This window comes from Papio anubis, chromosome 4, assembly GCF_008728515.1.
Source record: "Papio anubis isolate 15944 chromosome 4, Panubis1.0, whole genome shotgun sequence".
NCBI lineage: Eukaryota > Metazoa > Chordata > Mammalia > Primates > Cercopithecidae > Papio > Papio anubis.
The window spans coordinates 6,433,961-6,452,916 of record NC_044979.1 but is presented as its reverse complement, the minus strand read 5'-3'; the positions used below and the strand labels follow the sequence as shown (position 1 = coordinate 6,452,916).

The following is an 18,956-nucleotide window of genomic DNA, read 5'->3' as shown; positions in this document are numbered from 1 at the left end:
CTGGGCGGTTGTTAATGCCTGGCAACATCTTTGTGTGTGTATGCAGGAGAAATACTGTTACATTTGCCCTGATATAGTCAAGGAATTTGCCAAGTATGATGTGGATCCCCGGAAGTGGATCAAACAGTACACGGGTATCAACGCAATCAACCAGAAGAAGTTTGTTATAGACGTTGGTTATGAAAGGTTCCTGGGACCTGAAATATTCTTTCACCCGGAGGTAAGATGTTTCCTTTTGTGTGTGCTCAAGTGTGTGGGATGGAGCGGTACTGCCACCCAGAGTGCGGAAAGAGCATTTCCCAGCAAAGGGCCTGTGAGCAGGGCGGCCGTCGTTCTGTCTCCCCGCATCCCCCGGGCCGTTTGTCTGCTTGACAGATTGTTCAGTTTGCCTCTCCTCTTGGCTGTCTGTGTTAATAATTAAAGATGGGTTATACCACAAATAGGAAGACTTATAGGAGCAATAGACGATAATAGAACTAAAAGTAATCTTCAAGGGTTGTGGGGTGGTCACATGCTAGTATTACGAGTAGCTATAATCTCAGGGACTGTGTGGAGGTTGCCTGTGCCTCAGAGTGGGATAACATATAACCTTTCCATCTTTGGTGATTGCCCTTCCTAACTTCTAATTTTAACCCTGGACAGTTGATCCTGCTCTGTTCCCTGCTGCAAGTTAGGTTAGTCTTCTGTCTAAGGCCAGCATTTCTGTTATTTAGGTAATCTTAAGAATTAGAAATGTCATCATTTAACTAGTAGTTGTAAGGAATTATTAGTACTTTTGCAGAAAGCAGTAATTAAGAGGCACATTTTAAGATTTACATATAATGCATTTTATTTATATTTGATATATATTCCTGGCTACTTCAGTTTGTATTCGATAGGTGGGTTACAAGCTGCTGTTTGGTTTTAGATGTGTATATGGCTGTTTTGTGCAGAGAAACAGCTTGGAAAGTATACCTCACTAGTAATCTGAAGAATAAAACGATGGCAATGATAATCCAGCGAATGCCCGCTTTTAATCTATGGATTTGAAGTGGACATAGAATGGTCAAATGTCCAGTGAACAGCTTGTGAGCCCCTGAGTGGCCTCCTCCTTCCTCTGAGAGTGCACATTCAAGCTTTCTTTGATTTTTAACATATTTCAAATGAAATGTAATTGAGTTGACGCTTGTTTAACTCATGGAATTGAATCTAAGGCTGTTTATTCAATAACGTGATTATCATGTGGATTGTTTCATTTTAAACAAACACTTCTCGTTAAACAAAACACTTCCCTCCATCTTCTAGACCAGGTTTAATTAATCTTTCATTGAACCTGTTTCTTTTTCCTTATATCCTGATTTTCTCATAATACGAATATTGCCAAATGATATGTCAAACTCACGTTTCTCACTGCGTATCACGTGGATCGTGCACATACTCTCCACTGCTCTTATTAGGCTGAATCACTGTGTGCTCATGGTGTGGGGATGGTCTGTCTTTGATATTATCGGTATTTTTTCTTCACTAAATCCATACATTTTACCTCATGAGGAGAAATATGTCATCACCACCCCACGCACATGTAGTCACGTGGGATTCATTTGACATATCCTTCATTCCAATGTGAATTCTTTTTTTTTTTTTTTTTGAGACGGAGTCTCGCTCTGTCGCCCAGGCTGCAGTGCAGTGGCCGGATCTCAGCTCACTGCAAGCTCCGCCTCCCGGGTTCATGCCATTCTCCTGCCTCAGCCTCCCGAGTAGCTGGGACTAGAGGCGTCCGCCACCTCGCCCGGCTAGTTTTTTGAATTTTTTTGGTAGAGACGGGGTTTCACCGTGTTAGCCAGGATGGTCTCGATCTCCTGACCTCGTGATCCGCCCGTCTCGGCCTCCCAAAGTGCTGGGATTACAGGCTTGAGCCACCGTGCCTGGCCCCAATGTGAATTCTTTTAAGTTATAATAAATTGTATGTTTGTTAAAGTTACTTTAAAAAAAGTGTTCATGTTGTTCTATTTGAGAGAAATGTGTAATGTTTCTTTTCTATTGATATACAATTCAGTTTGCCAACCCAGACTTTATGGAATCCATCTCAGATGTTGTTGATGAAGTCATACAGAACTGCCCCATTGATGTGCGGCGTCCGCTGTATAAGGTATAAGCTGTGTGGGTAAGGTACCTTGATTTCATTCCACAGTTAAAGGCCCATCATTCTTAGAAGACGGTATTACTATTTATTACTAGTAGATATTCCTGTTTCACCTTCTGTTTCATAGGATTTGTTAAAGACAGTATAATTGTAAGAGAAAATGGAAATGACTCAGTTAACTAGAATTTTTATTTTATTTTATTTTATTTTGGAGACGGAGTCTTGCTCTATCACCCAGGCTGGAGTGCAGTGGTGCGATCTCGGCTCACTGCATCCTCTGCCTCCTGGGTTAAAGCAATTCTTCTGCCTCAGCCTCCTGAGTATCTGGGACTACAGGTGCATGCCACCATGCCCAGCTAATTTTTTTTTTTTTGTATTTCAGTAGAGACAGGGTTTCACCATGTTGCCTAGGCTGGTCTCAAACTCCTGAGCTCAGGCAATCCACCCACCTCGACCTCCCAAAATGCTGGGATTACAGGCATGGGCCACCGTGCCCGGCCGACTGGAAGTATTTAAGTATTGTAAATATATTTTATTATTATCTGACAAGATATGTTTTAAGTTGAACAGTTTTAGCCACACATATTGATTGAAAGTAAGAGCGATACGCTCTCCCATGCTTTCCGTGAACTCCTTTGATTTCGTTTTATGCATATGTGGGTTTAGTGCTGATGTGGTGTTGTCAGATAGAAGTTAGAACCCAAAATGGGACAGTCCGATAGAATATGCTCATGTATTTTTTTTTCCCCAAAATTCTTTGATTGCAGGGAATTTTGAAACCTGGAATGAGGAAAATCTAGTCTATGTGATTATTGAGTAAAAAGAAGTCCTGCTGACAGCCAGAGATGGCGAGCGGGTGGTGATGGGCAGTTCGCCTTCCTGCACCTTTATCAGTGTTTGCTTGAGGGAGTCCTGCCGTCAGCTCGGTGGCATGACTCACTCGCCTCATTCAGACTCAGGTTGCTGAACTGTACGGAGAAGAGAATCAGGCTCAACAGACAGCACTCAGCATTGCGTCACCTGTACCGTGCAATACTTTGTATATACATTCTTTAAAATGTATTTTAAATACATTCTTTAAAAAGAATGAGGTAAATCAATATAAATTCAGATGAAAAGATAGCTACAGTATAAAGTGAAAAAGGAACTTGTAAAATTTATATATTTCATTTGATATAAAATATAGTTTGCATATTTTTTGAACTATATATGCTAAACTCTTAAAGTAAATAAAATGTCTTTGGGGTAGAATGATGAGTAAGTTTTACTTTCTCCATTTTGTGTTTTAAAGTTGTTTAAAATTTTGTTAAAATTTTTTTATAATTAAAATTTATTTCTGTTTAGATAACTTTTGTGGGTATAAACAAATTATAGTTCAGTTTTTACTGCATATTCTTAAACACTTGTCTAATAAAAAGTACAACGAAAGGGAAACTAAAAAGAGACTGGAGTATGAAAATTAAGATAGCAGGTCATGTCCTTCCCACTTCAGTCCCGGCTGACATTCGCTGTGTCTTCTCATCCGTGAAAGCAGCAGCAGGCGAGCACTGTTCCATCTTAATCCCACCATAAAGCAGAGGAAACTGCCAGCAGTTACGGATTGTTCCTGATGGGGTGGGAATTTTCTTGTTTGACAGTTTAGTTCCCTGGACTTCTATAGAAGTTTTGGAGTAGAGATGGTCTTGGAGACCAGGTAGATGGAGTCCGTTATTTAGTAGATAATGACACTGAGCCCCAGAGTTGGGAAAAGGTGGTGAAAGGCACCTGGGTTATGTGCTAGGTGAGATCACATGGCTGCCAAGTGGCATGGTTGACTTTTAAGCCCATTTCCCGCGTCTTTGAAGACTTATGCTTATCCCACCATATCACACGAAAATTATGTAAAAGGTAGAGGGAAGAGGATTCTTCTTTTTGTTGCCCACACTGGAGTGTAGTGGCATGATCACATCTCACTGCAGACTCGACCTTGGGCTCAAGCGATTCTCCTGCTTCAGCCTCCCAAATAGCTACAGGCACATGCCACTACAGCCAGCAAGATTATTCTTCAAAGAGGGAAACCCTGTCCCTGACCACTTTGTCACTAGGATAACCATTTATTCTCTGTGGCTTTCAGAAGGGTGTAGCTTGGCCCTGGCTGTCAAGTTTGTGCAGAATAAATCCTGTCTTCCCTCAGCCGTCTTGGTTATTTGTACAGGACCTCTCCAGTGTTACAAGTGCCTTGCAAGTGATAGAGAATTCAAGTAGGGTTGAGAGGGGGAAGGATCGACTGTCCTAGGGCTGGCCATGCTTTCTCCTTTGTCACATAGCTGAGCTCTGTACCCCGCTGTGGGAAAGGAGAGACACAAAGGAGGCCACCTCCTTTGCCATCTTTCTAAGTTAGAGTAGACCAGTATGTGTTACGAGAAAAATTAATCCAAAATCTCAGTGTTTAGCAGCAAAGGTTTCTTTCTTTGCATGTGGTTCATATCTGGTGTGGTCGGCAGTAGGCTCTGCCACCATATTGTGGCTGCCCTTGGGAACACGTTGCTTCGGGTCCCTGCTGCCGGGGAGGAGACAGCTGGCGGGCCATTCTGCCCCTCCTCCCTGGGCCGTCACCTGGGCCAGCCTCCACCGGACACTGGAAGCAGGAGGGTGATAGAATGTTTGGTGGGCACCGCTGCCTCTCCTGTAGCCACCAAGAAAGGGACTTCTTTCCAAGGTATGGGGCTTGATGACTAAGTTGAAGTTGAATACTGAGGCCTAAGAATGCCCGTTTCTGTGCGTTAGCCTGCCAGGTAACAGCTGCTCTAGTGTTTTTTTCCCCATGGTGATATGAGACCGGGAGTTGGCCAACTTTTTCTGTAAAGGGCCAGATGGTGAATCATTTTGGCTCCTCAGGCCGTATGGTCTGTGCTGCATTTATTCAGTTCTGCCAGAGCAGCCGAAGACCGTGTTGAACGACTAGGAGTGTCTGGGTTCCTATAAAGTTTTATTTACAAAAGCAGGAGAGAGCCTGTTGTAGACATGTGAGGAGATACTTATGAAAGCCTCGTTCTAATACTGTCCGGGTTGGCTGGTGATAATCATCTGCGGACCCTCCTCAGGTGGTGCATGTGGAGGTGTGGCCTTGCTAGTTCCTCAGCAAGTCAGTGCCGCCTTTAGGAAAGACTGGAAGAGTCACTGCTGAGCTCTGCTGACAGCCCAGGGTAGTCACACATGCTCGGCTAGGGCTTCTGCTGACTCGGTTTCTGGAAGCTGTCAGCCCTCCCAGGTGGACTCTCACTGTGTGGGATGGAGGAGGGTCCCTCCAGAAGCAGTATCTGAGCAGTGAAGCTGCACTGACGAGGTTCGCTCCTGCTCAGTGCACTCCCTGCTATGCTCCCTTCTCTAACTCCTACTCCTAAGTGCGGCGGAGAGCACGCCCCTAATCTGTGTGTGCAAGTGCACAGATCGGTAGGTTTGTGGGTTTTTAAAAATAATTTTAAAACACTCTTCTGGTTAGAAGACATGCTGCAAGTACTTCTGCAGAGCACGCAGTCGCCTTTCTCTGGACGGCGCGCGTTCCTGTGTCTTAGGGGTGTGCCTTTCCTCTTGGTTCACTGTGTGGCGCTTCCAACCTGCTGGGCCACTCTTGCCAGGTAAGACGCCCTGTCTCCAGGAGTGATGTTGCCGATTCCTGACCTCGGCTACCTGTGTGCTTTCACTGGTTTCACAGCCTCATTTGACCAGCTCTGCTGGCCACATAGACCAGCAGAGTGGGTGCCCTGAAGATGTGCTTTTGGCTTCCGAAGAGGTGGTCTCTCTCCCTCTGCCACACCTGCGCCTTGAGGTGCTTGTCTGGACCAGTGGGGCTGGCCTGTTTCTATTTCACCGGACGGTTGGTAGGATTGAGCACTACCAAGCAAGTAGGAGGTGTGTATTTTAGGTTCTGCTGAAACCCTCCTGGCTGTTGAGTTATGTTACTCAGACTAACAGACGAGGAGAGGACAAGAATATAGAAGGAGAATAAAAGATGGCTTGGAAAATTTAGAATCTTTTTTCCCCTAGCTCTATTGAAATATAATTTTTAATTTTTATGAGTAGTTAGGTATATTATTGAGGTATATTGACAAGTAAAAATTATATGTCTATATATACACACACATCAAGAGCAGGAAAATTGTGTGTATTTAAGGTGTACAGCGTGATGATTTGATACAGGTATATACTTCGTGGAATGTTTACCACAATCAAGCTAGTGAAGACACCCATCACCTCACACAGCTACCTTTTTCAGTGTGTGCAGTGAGAATATGTAAGATTCCTCTCTTAGCAGATTTCCACTACACCATACCCTCTTCCTAACTACTCAGCATGCTGGAATTAGGCCTTCAGAGCTTGCCCATCTTGTAACTGCAAGTTTGTTCTGTGTGACTAACATCTCCCCACTCTGCGGTGCCTGGTAACTACCGTTTCGCTCTCTGCTTCTACGAGTTTGACTAAAAATTCAGAATCTTTAAACAAGCAAAACAGCTTTTTTAGATGAAAGTAGCCATCATCTGGCTGATTTTTATTTCAGTCTGACTTGTAGATGAGAAGGGTATTTACACATCTGCTTTATCTGTTCCGCCTCCGGGAATGACAGGGGCGGGGGCCTGTGGGAAAGCCTCCGTGTGAGAGCAGGTGAACATAAGCCTCGGCCCACTGTGGGCTTCATCCAGGAGCTGTGAAATGGACCGGAGTCTGGGTCCCACCCCAGGAGATTCTGATGTAATTGGGCTTGGGCTGGGTGGAGCCTGGGCACCTGGATCTTAAAAGCTTCCCAGGTGACTCTAATGTGCAGCTAACTTGAGACCCGCCATCAGCGCCTGCCCACTCTTGGATCAGCCAGTGTTTAGTAACTTGCAGCTTTTACTTGAGGGGGAGGCCAATTTGAATCGCTTTGTAATGTAATGGATGTCTTTCTACTTCTCAGTTCTATTCAGGAGGTACTTGAGTACCTACTAGGTACAAGACAGTGTTGTTAAATTAGAGGATTTAAGTATATACGAGATATGGTTCTTGTCTTCAAGAGCTTATAAAAAAGCTAAAAATACTGAAATAACTCTAATGGGAACCTCTACAAGCTAAATGTCATTAACGTGAATCATGCAAATTATGGTAATTGAGAGAAGGGGCAGATTGCATTTAATTAGAGGGGATCAAGAAAGGCTTTGAGAAGCTGCCGTCTGAGCTGAATCTGAGAGCTTGGCCTGCAGAGCTGGGGGTGGGTGGACAGGCCAGGTGGAGGGAAGATAATGAGCGCAGATAGAAGGAGAGTGGGCAGGTGCCTACGGTGCCTGTTTTGGCCAAAGCCTACGGTGGTGGGGAAGGTAGTGGGAAACAAACCTAGGTGGGAGGGTGGGGCCAGCAACAAAATATCTTTAGCCTGCTCCAGTGGGTTGGGAGTTGTTAAAAACTCCTCTTCATGAAGTTTGTGAAGCAGATGTGAATACATCCTACTATAGCAAAGGGATTGATTTTTCTGTAACAAATTGCTTGAATATGTATAATTATGTTAATGCATTTTAAACTAGAGAAGCACGTTGCAGGGTAAATGAGTTATATTTATAATAAATATATACTTATTATTTAGAGACAGAGCCTTGCTGTGTCACCCACGCTGAAGTGCAGTGGTGTGATCACAGCTCACTGCAGCCCCGACCTTCTGGGCTCAGGCAGTCCTCCCACCTTAGCCCCTCAAGTAGCTGGAACTACAGACGTGGGCGACCACGTGCAGCTAATTAAAATTTTTTTTTTTTTTTTTTGTGGAATTGAGGTCTTGCTGTGTTGCCCAGGCTGGTTTTAAACTCCTGGCCTCAAGTGATCATCCTGCCTCAGCCCCAGGGCACTGGGATTATAGGCATGAACCACTGCGCCGGCTCTATTTTTAGTTTTTAATGTTTAAAGGTATGTTTAAATACCTTTAATATTTGAAGAGAGAAAATCAGAAAAAAATACATACCATTGGTTTTTTTCATCTTTTTTCAAATAGGTCTTTTATTCAGATGAAGTCCTGGCTGAAGTGTAATATGTGAACAGATAAAAAGGTAGCTGCTCTGGTTTTGTCAGGGTAGTGGGCAGAGAACGTTCCAGAGTTCCGCTCTTTTAGCCCCAGTTCCACACTAATAACCCTCGTAACATCTGTTTGATGCTTCCTGTTGATACATCCCAAAATGGCATGGTTTTGTCTTACTGGGAAGGGAAGGCTTATGTTAACAACTGGAAATTGGACATTGACTTGCCCAGCTCACAAGAACATTGAGACACCTGTGGCCGTGGGAGGCTGGTGGAGACATGGATGGTGGAGCTCCGCCACTGCGGCAGCATCGAGTCATGTCAGTGAGCACCTGCAGAGCGCCAGGTCCCCCTGTGGGCACTGAGCAGCGGGGCATGGCAGGGCTGTGCTAGGAGAGCCACAGGAGCTGGGGTGGGTGTCCGAGTGGACAGGAGTGTGAGGATCCGGGTCTGTGTTCTCCAGTGGTGCTCGGTGGTGATGGCAGTGTCTTCTCCGTGCTGCCCAGGGTGGCCACTGAGCCCCTGGCATGTGACTGGTGCAGCTGAGGAACAGCGTTTTAAACTTTAACTATTGTGAGTTGAAATTGCCGTATGTGGCTAACGGCTACCCTATGGGACAACTCAGATCAACTCAGATCGGAGTGAAGGCTGGTGTGACCTGGTCAGTGCAGGGAATGCAGCATGGGAGGGGAAGGATTTTCCAGCAGCGGGATCTGTGTGCAGCGCTAGGGTGAAGGAGAGTAGCACGATCCTGTGGGTCTGGAGGGAATTTGGCTTCCCTGGACCTCATGTTTGAACATGGGAATGGGGAGTGTGAAGCCTGGGATGTGCTTGGGGCCCGGTTACACAGGGCTTATGGGGAAGGCACAGGGGCCACCGTTACCAACTGGGCCTCCGAGGAAAGACAGGCACATCCACCTGGAGGGGCCTCGCATGGAGTTAGATTTTATCCTGAGGGCGTTGATGATTTTCTCCAGGGGTGTGATGTGACCCAGTTTAAGTTCTAGAAAGGCACTTGGGCTGCACCAGGGGATGTAGATTGGAGATGGAGTTTGGATTCAGGAAGACCAGGCGGAAGGCCACTGTAGAACCACGTGGAGGCAGGACAGCGCCTGTATTGGGAAGTGGCCGTAGGTGGCTCCTGGAGGAAGCGGGGAGAGGAGAGAGGCTCCAGAGCATAGGTGAGAGCTTGACGAGTGCGAGGAAAAGGTTCGGGGTTCTTGCTGCTTATCTAGGAGGGCGGGGGGTCATTTACTGACAGGAGATACAGGGGCGGGGCACCTTTTTGAGGCAGCGAAAGACTAAGTCTAGTGTGGTGGAGATGTTGAGTTGCATTTGTAGGTTGAAGGCTTTGCAGGTCTGGGCCAGACATAGAGATTTGGGGACCAAAGGTGTGCTAACAGAAATAAAAGGTCTGCAAATGGATGTCACCGGGGGAGAGTAGCAGGTGAGGACAAGACGGCCTTAGCCTGAACCAGCAGAAAGGTCAGGCTTTTAAGGATGGGCAAGAGAAAGGAGACCAGAGAGACTGTCAGTGAGGGCTCTTCAGAAACAGAACCAATAGTGGGTATTTTACAATCTCTTTTTCTTTTAAGAGGTGGGTCTTGCTGTGTTGACCAGGCTGGTCTCAAACTCCTGGGCTCAAGCCTTCCAAAGTGCTGGAATTACAGATGTGAGCCACCACACCTGGCCACTATCTCTCTATTATCTATAAAATTTAAGAAATTGGCTTCCTTTGAGGCTGGCAAGTTCAAAATTTGTAGGAAGGCTGGCAGGCTGGACACTCAGGCAGAATTCCTTCTCGGGGAAATCTTAGTTTGTGTTCTTGAGACCTTCAGTTGATTGGATGAGGTCCAACCACATTATAGAGGGTAATCTTTCCATAATGCTGACCCCATCCACAAAATACCCTCACAGCAACACCTTGGTTAGTGTCTGGTTAAATCACTGGGTGCTGTGTTCTGGCCAAGTTGACACACAAAATTAACTGTCACAGAAGTCAAGAAGGAGTCGCCAGAGAAGAGAAAGAAATCTCTAGAAGCTAGGGGGCCCTATTAAGTGACACTGAGAGGTCACACAGGATGAGGCTCAAGAGGTAGCCCTTGGGTTCACCACACAGGGGTGAGTAGCCTCGTGAGAGAAACCCGGCAGAGGCCAAATCACAGCAGTTGCAGGCCGAAGAGGGGGTGGTTAGAGGAAAGAAGATGTGTGGGTAATCCTTATAAGACATTTGCCATTCGTTGTTATGTCCCTTCCCGTCAGGCAGCTGTTTGGAGCCGGACCTGGAGATTTGCTTGGATTTCTCCTTGGACACTGTTGGGTATCATAACAGCCCGTATTTTAGACATAGGTTTGTTCAGACTTTGCTGGGATTGCAATCTCTGGGTTCAGTTCGACAGTGAAAAGCTCCAGTTCCTAAGGAAGTAAAAATTTTCAAGAACACAATATAGAAATAGCAGGGGCTTCTAATAGAGCTGTCCTCTTAGCCTGTCGTGGTCGTGGGCACGGAAATAGCAGGGAGAGGGGAAGGCGTGTCTGTGAGCGGTTCTTTGCCTTGCACCCGCAGTTACAGAGGATGGCTGATAGGTGGCACTGCGTGTCTGCCAAATGGAGTTAAGAAGAGAGCCTCTTAGTATTCCAGGAATTAAAAATAACAAAAATTTTCATACCACATTTGATATTAAGAACTTGCTGTTAATATGGATTTTATTTCCAGTCTTTCTGACATAAATTTCAGGAGATTGTTGGGTCATGTGTGGTGTTTATAATGGTATGTGCTGTGGGATTCTTTTACCAGCTTAAAGACACGGCCTTTCCATCTGCAGAGGTGGTTTAAAATGGAGACTTTTATTTGGCATCATGAAATATACATTTATCCGGCAAGGTAAGGTTGCAGGCTATTGAGAAATCCAGTTGACATGGGGAACTGAATAAATAGACGACGGCTGACACCAGGTGGGAAGTGAAAGGTGTGCTGTGAGACAGGGTTGGAGGGAGGAGGGTGGTCAGAGTTTCACTGAAAAGAACTTAGACTCTACACATGAGCGGAGTGCATGATTTCCAATCTGAAATTCATGTTCAATATAGAAAATTTGAGATGTAAAAAACACTATTACAAAGCAGAAGTTACTCCTTTATAGTCGCTGTTTGTTTGTTTATTTATTTATTTATTTATTTTGAGACAGAGTTTCGCTCTTGTCACCTAGGTTGGACTGCAGTGGTGCAATCTCCAGTCACTGCAACCTCTGCCTCCTGGGTTCAAGTGATTCTCCAGCCTCAGCCTCCCGAGTAGCTGGGATTACAGGCACCCGCCACCACGCCTGGCTAATTTTTGTATTTTTAGTAGAAACGGGGTTTCACCACGTCGGCCAGGCTGGTCTCGAACCCCTGACCTCAGGTGATCCGCCTGCCTCAGCCTCCCGAAGTGCTGGGATTACAGACGTGAGCCACCACACCTGGTCATTGCTGTTTGTGTTCTTACTTCATCTTTCCCTTTTATTTTCGTGAACCGTATATGGTTAGGTAGATATATCCTGTATCCTGTTACATGTATGTTTCATATGCTGTGTATTAACACCACTGTGTTGTAAGCACTTTCTTAAGCGATTAAAATTCTTTAAAAACATGATTTGTGATGAGGCCTGATGCTCCCTGCTGTGTCCGTTTCAGCACCAACTCTTTTTTTTTGTATTTAGGTAATTTTGATACTTTTCTAGCTTAGGTCAAGATTTACTGCATTACCAGGATATGTATGCTTCACTGGCATAATCTGGCATACACAGGAGTCTGTAACTAATGGTGCTTTTTGAATCAAATGATTGTGATTTGAGAATCTGCTGGCTTGAGTGGAGCGGATATTTTCTGGCTAAAATGCTGACCCGGTTTAACCGGTTTTTGAATGTGTTTGGATTTCCAGTCACAGTTCTGAGTGGGCTGTGGGAGGGAATGACTGTGGGCTGGTGTCAGGAAAGTGTCCAGAAGACTGCCGATCGCCAGAATGTAACCCAGGAGATTTGCCGATTTCTCACATTGTATCAAAAGTGATAAGGGATCACTTTGTTTTCTGAATTAAATGTTTTTTTAGAATCAGTCATATCGGACTTTGGCTTTTGTGGGAAGCGTTTTGAGCAGTATTATTTTTAGATTGTCGTGGTTAAGAGTATAGGCTCCAGCACGTGGGTCTCCACTTGGGCCAAGCTGCTTCCTAGCATCATGACTGCACTCATTCCCCAGCCCCTGTGTCCTCAGGTGCAGGATGGGCCAGGTGTAAGCGTCTCATGGAATTACCAGGTCACACTTACAGAGGGTGAAGTGTAGTAGCTTGATATGTGATAAATAATATTACAGGCGTGACTTGGAGATTTTGTGGGTTCAGTTTTGGACCATCCCGATGAAGTGAATGGCACAATGAAGTGAGGCACACACATTTTTTAGTTTCCCGGTGCACATGAAGGCTATGTTTGCACTATATTATGGTTTAATTGTATAATAGCATTATGTCTAAAAAACCAGTGTACATGCCTTCATTTAAAAAATACGTTATTGCAAAAAATGCTGATACAGAGACATGAAGTGAGTGTGTGCTTTTGGGAAAATGGCACTGACAGAGCTGCCTGGTGCTGTTTCCTCAGACCTTCAGTTGGTAACAAACACATTATGGGCGAAGTGCAATAAATACCGTCTTCTAGTGAGGCGTCCTCACCACCTGCTCTAGACTGCACCTTGGAGCTTTTTCCCACACCATTTTGCCCTGCCTTGCTTTATTTTTTTCTCCATGACATTCATTTCCTAATTTGCTATATATATTTACTTATTTAAACTTAATAGTTCTGCTAATTTGCTATATATGTTTACTTATTTAAACTTAATAGTTCTGCCTCTCTACCTGAAACACGTCTCAAGAGGGCAACCATTTTGATATGTCAGATTCATTGCTAACCTGCGGTGCTTAGAACACTCCTGGCTCGTGCGGGGTGCTCAGTAAGTGCTGCTGACCTAGTGAATGAGATGCACGGCACACTGTGGGGCCTGGGGGCTTTGCGCTCTCGCAGGGGAGTCAGGGAAGGAGGGGTTGCCAGGTTGGCGAGGTGGTGAGCGAGGGCTTTCCAGGCACTGGAGACATCCCTCAGAGATGCTCAGAGTCTGCAAGACCACAGAGATGTGGAGGCTGGAGGGCGGGGGTGCAGGTTGGGGTGAGACCTGAGGGGCCTTTGTCTGCTGTCTGGGGGGTTTGACTTTAGATTTGAAGACCAACTCTATAATCTTACTGAAAGAAGTATTTCAACAGATAGGCTGAGTAAATATTTGTTAAACTGCGAAAGTAAACCTTGAGTTCAGAATCTTACTTTAGGAAGTGATGTTAAGCTAGGTGCAGGGGCTTACGCCTCTGTAATCCCATCACTTTGGTAGGCCAAGGTAGGAGGATTGCTTGAGCCCAGGAGTTCGAGACCCGCCTGGGCAACACAGGGAGACCCCATCTATAAAAAAAATTAGCCAGCTGTAGTGGAATGCACCGCACCTGTGGTCCCAGCTACTTGGGAGGCTGAGGTGGGAGGATCCCTTGAGCTCAGAAGGTCAAGGCTGCAGTGAGCTGTGATTGCACCGCTGCACTCTAGCCTTAGCGACAGAGGGAGACCCTGTTTCAAAAAAAAAAAAATTGTCACGTTGGTCTGTGCTCTATAAGCAGTGAAATAAAACAGTGATGTATGCTATTTTTTCATACTTTGAAAACAGTATTAGATTAATAGGGCATTTAAAAATGTTTCGTCTGTGCTAGATTTGCTGCCGAGAGAGCTTTCTTTCTAGACTGTTGTGTGGGATAATCTGCTTCTTTTCTATAAATAAAGGGGTTTGATTTTAAAATACTAAAATGTTATTATTTGTGACATCTTTCCTTTCTTTCTTAGAAAAAATGTTTGCTTACTCTTCCTTGTGGAAATTGATTAAGAATGCAGGCCGGCCTTCGTGGCTCATGTGTGTAATCCCAGCAATTTAGGGGGATGAGGCAGGAGGATTGCTTACGACCAAGAGCTGGAAACCAGCCTGGGTAAGATAGCAAGACCCCATCTCTACAAAAGAAAAAATTAAAAAATTAGTTGGATGTGGTAGCGTGCACCTGTAGTCCCACCTATGTGGGAGACTGAGACAGGAGTATCCCTTGAACTTGGGAGGTGGAGGCTACAGAGAGTTAGGATCGCACCACTGCAGTTCTGCCTGGGTGACAGAGTGAGACCTTGTCTCAAAACAAACAAACAAACAAACAAACAAAAAAACCCTATTAGGCTAAATGTTTATATTTCTGAGGTACAGAATTATTAGAATAAGCACTGTTGCTTTACTTTGAGATGAGATGGAAAGAATGCATTTATTGGTAATTTCACATATTTCTCTTTTTTTCTGCTTTTTCCTCACTGTGAAGGTGAAACAAGCATAGTTAATAAGAAACTAAAGCAAATGATACCGTAAGCCACATTTAAGCCATCAGAGTAATGATGGATAGTCACTTGAGTTTAAAAATAATAAGCTCAGATACTGTTTTAATCCTCATAAAAGACTAGTTAGAAAACCAATTTTACTTTGATGCAAACAAGCTAGCTAAAGTTAGAGAAGGGGTACTAAGAAAATGAGTGGGGACAGTCTGTTCTCTCCTGATCCCGCCCCTCAGCTGCTCTGGGGACATCTTGTGTTTAATCTCCCATCAAGACTCCTGCTGAATACATTTTAGGCATGAGAGGGAGACTCTCAACCATGTCATTTTCTCAGAGAAAATTGGATTGTGTGTTGGTAATAACAGTACCTGTCACACTGAGAAATGGTTTGTTGTGGGCATGGCTGAGAGGCTTCAGACCGACTTTGTTGTGGTTTGCTCTCTGATTTATTTCTTGTGTTTTCAAGCACCGGGAAAGGGATGCTGACAGTGTGAGGGGCTGTGAAGGCTGCGAAGTTGGGTCTAGGGCGTCTTCCTTTTCCTTGATAAAGCAACTTTTCTGTTTAGAATGGAAATAACCCTTCCATTAAAGTTTTTCCATTTAATCTGGGCGAGGGGGGAGGTATTGCTTTTGTAGTTGAGTGTTAAGAAAGGTTTTCCTTGGTTTCAGTTACTATAACACTTAATTTTTGATTTTCTGTTTGTCATGTGCAACGTGGTTGTTGATGGTAAGAATGGGTTCAAACGGACTAAGGATCTAGAACCAGAAATACCATTTGACCCAGCAATCCCGTTACTGGATATATACCCAAAGGACTATAAATCATTCTGCTGTAAAGACACATGCACACATATGTTTATTGCAGCACTGTTCACAATAGCAAAGACTTGGAACCAACCCAAATGGCTATCAATGATAGACTGGATAAAGAAAATGTGCCACATATACACCATGGAATACTATGAAGCCATAAAAAAGGATGAGTTCATGTCCTTTGCAGGGACATAGATGAAGCTGGAAACCATCATTCTCAGCAAACTAACACAAGAACAGAAAACCAAACACTGCATGTTCTCTCTCATAAGTGGGAGTTGTACGATGAGAACACATGGACACAGGGAGGGGAACATCACACACCAGGGCCTGTTGGTGGGTCTCTTAGGAGAGGGAAGAGCATTAGGAGAAATATCTAATGTAGATGACGGGTTGATGGGTGCAGCAAACCACCGTGGCACGTGTATGTATACCTGTGTAACACACCTGCATGTTCGGCACATGTACCCCAGAATGGAAGCATAATAATAATTTAAAAAGTAGTAACGCTTCCTCCATTTCCCACTGCATCGGACATGGAGGTGTTTACAGCCACAGAGCACTTTTTGCTCTATTAGGAGATGGCAAGTCTTTTGACCTTGACTGGCCCTCAAGGCCAGGGCTCCACCTCACTGCTTCAGAGTTGCTTTCTGTTTGTCCTGGGGAGACATGCTGTGTCGATGGTGTTGTGTTCTGCTGCGGAGGGGAGTCCACGTTATAAGAGGCTTGTTGTTGGATTTTGAAGTTTATCAGAGGAGGGTCCCCAGAACAGCAAGAGGCCCTGAAAAGATGGCCTGTGAGAAATGGTTGAGGGAAGCAGCATTGTTTGACTGGCGACCCTGCAGGGAGCATGAGGCTGTCCTGGGACATGTGATGGGCAGCTGGCTGGACGGTGAGCAGTGCCGAGGAAGGAGAGAAACCAGGGCCAGGTGGGTGGCAGATTTCAGCTCAGCACAGGGAGAGCTACTTTACAAATTGGTCTATACAATGTGGGGTCCGAATTCTGTGACACGGGAAGGGAGGCTGTGTGGACTGGTGGTTAGAGTGCTGTGCTGAGTGCATGGGCTGTGGGGGGTGGTGCCCCCGTGTGGTGAGTGCGTGGATCCTGCATGGTGGTGAGCACGAGGTCTGCAGGTGTGGATGCCACGTGGCCGTGAACTTCTAGACTGCCAGGTGTGTGTGCTGCCCTCTCTACCGCTTGTTCAGTTGTGTGACTTTGACAGGTTACTCGATCTCACTGTGCCTCAGCGTCCTTCTCGGCAGAATGGGGATGGGACTAGTACCTGCTTTATCCCATTTTTGGCAAGGTGAAAGGAGTTGGTGTGTGGAATTGCCTTCAGCTGTGTCAGGCAGTGAGTAGGCACTGTCATTGTGTTCCATGAAATGACTTCAAGTGATACTCTGAAATGGCGCTCCACATCCAAGCCAGGGCAGCAGATTCCTCACCTGCTGCGGCCTCTAGCCGACTGACTTTTCTATTTTTAAAGTTCCCAGGGATTTTGCCTGGTTTCCTTTGCTTTTTTGCCCCGGGCAACTGCTGCCTTTTGGGACTCCTACATGTCTTGGATTAGCTGCAGAGTGGCACACCACTTCCCCAGTGGCCCTCTTTGCTGGTGCGCAGGCATCTTTGGTTTTACTGCTCAGCGCTAACTAGGGCAGGGTTTCTTAGCCTTGGTGCTATTGACATTTTCATCGTAGGATGTTTAGCATCATCTCTGGCCTCTCCCCACAAAGTGCCAGTAGCACCTTCCCACCCCCACCCAGTCCCGACAATCAAAATCGTCTCCACATGTTACTTAATGTCCCCTGGAGGCACAATTGTCCCTGATTGAGAACCTGTGCACTAGGGAGAAATGTTAGGAGGTTACCAGAATCCAAGGACTTAATCAGAAATTGTCAGTTATTGTTTCTGGTTCTTGAGTTACTTGCTGGAGTCTTTTTTCCTTTACTGACCCCCCCTTTATTCCAGAGGGGAGAGCGAATGAAATGCTCCTCGTTCATTCCACGATGGCTGTGGAGGGTCCCTGCTTACCGAGCGCTGTGTGTAGTGGTGGCTTCAGGGAGGAGTGGACAGACAGGGTGTAGACCTGACCCTGCTCAAGCCTCTGCATGGCCCAGGGCGGAGAGGGCCAAACAAGAGAACCCACTGTGCTTGTCGCCGTCCTGCCTTCCCTGGGCCGGTGCTGACGTCATTACCCTCTAATTTACCCCCAGACCTGCCAGCGGCCTGGTGATGTCGTCACAGATGAGGGCGTGAGAGCTCACGGGTGAGGGGGTTTGCTGCTTGCTTCAGGCCCCAGCACCAGACAGTGGAGGGAAGTGTGAGGCCTTTGGGCATCCCCACCTGGCTCCAGGGAGCAGGCTGGGTCAGGTTGTGAAGGGCTCCAAACGCCCTGTAAGGAAAACCGGGTTTGGGGCCAGTACTGCTTCGTCTTCTTAAACGCTTGTCTTCTGTCGGGTCCTGCTCTCATCTGGTGTTCCTGTCAGGCTGACAGTTCGATAGAGCCTATCACTTAGCACTTGTATGTTCCTTTTAGACTGTATTCCACCCTCCACTGTCGCTCTGGCAGGTCCCCCTTGTCCCCTGAAACTTCTGCCGTCGGCAGCGGGGCGTGGGGAAAGAGTTGCATCCGGGAGTCAGCCCCATGGGTGGTGTGGGACAGCTTAGGGCGAGGGGTTCAGGGGCTGCTGAAGTACGAGCCAGTCCCTTGACCTTGTCCTTGGGAGGTGCCGTCTGGGGCAGGTCTGCTCTGGCCTGCCTCCCTCAGGATGCGCCACACAGGGACCTTCTAACCCGGAGGCTGTCGTTCTGTGCATAGAGCTAAAGTTCAGTTCAGTAATTCTAGGCCGAAGCTCAACGTGACGAAAACGAGAGTACTTTGCAGCATTAATTTAGAAATAGTATCTGGGCAGAGCTAGTGGAAGACTTGTAGGACGGCAGCCTGCCTGTGCAGGAAGCGTGTGCAGGAGACCTCACCAACTCTGCGTTCTTACGGATCCGGAACCCACTGTGCGTGCCACATCCGTGTAGACAGTGGACGTGGGGATGTCTGCTGGGAGTTGTTGTGTTCCAAAGCTCAGGCAGGAGCAAAACATGAGATTTAAACCTGTTATTTGGCCTGGGGCACAGAAGCTCTCGCTTTCTCCCGGAGTTCTCGCTAAAGTGTGTCTGTGTGAAAGGGGATATTTGCCAGTGGGGAGGAGTTGGGTTGGAGGGTGGGGACGACAGGAGTGTATTCAGAGGGCGGAAGGAACAGGGTGGACAGTTACTTTGGTAACAGATCAAGGGTTGTTCATTCTTCAATACTAAAGGGTTTGTTGAGTTTACATGAGAATTTCTCAACACAAAGCACGACGTGGAACTAGAGTGGGAGCTGGAGTTTGCTTTTAGGAAATGTCTCGAAGTATAGTGCGTATTGTTTTCCTGTTGTCCATAGCAACTATGGGGGATTAAATGTTAAAAATGTTAAAATAAAATTGGGCGACTTGGCTCAATCTTACGTCCTCACACAGTTACAGAACATTGAGAAATGAAGAGTTAGAGACTGTACACATTGGCTAAATGTGCCCCCTCTTTA

The 18,956-nt window shown here is 46.1% G+C and overlaps 1 protein-coding gene across 10 annotated transcripts in view; it reads left to right on the top strand.

The window, feature by feature from the left end:
- Positions 1–18,956, top strand: part of ACTR3B (actin related protein 3B) — a 99,185-nt gene that overhangs the window by 67,702 nt on the left and 12,527 nt on the right. For 8 of the 10 annotated variants that reach the window (XR_004183079.1, XM_031664989.1, XM_021936463.2 and 5 more), the window contains 2 exons: positions 47–220; positions 2,036–2,128. Coding sequence is in view for 9 of the 10 variants with exons in the window: in XM_031664989.1 (XP_031520849.1) it covers positions 47–220; positions 2,036–2,128 (267 nt within the window). In the remaining variant the exon portion in view is untranslated. Of the gene's footprint in view, positions 1–46; positions 221–2,035; positions 2,129–2,889; positions 3,336–18,956 lie in introns of those variants that run through there. The other 2 variants (XM_031664990.1, XM_031664988.1) reach the window with 2 other exon arrangements.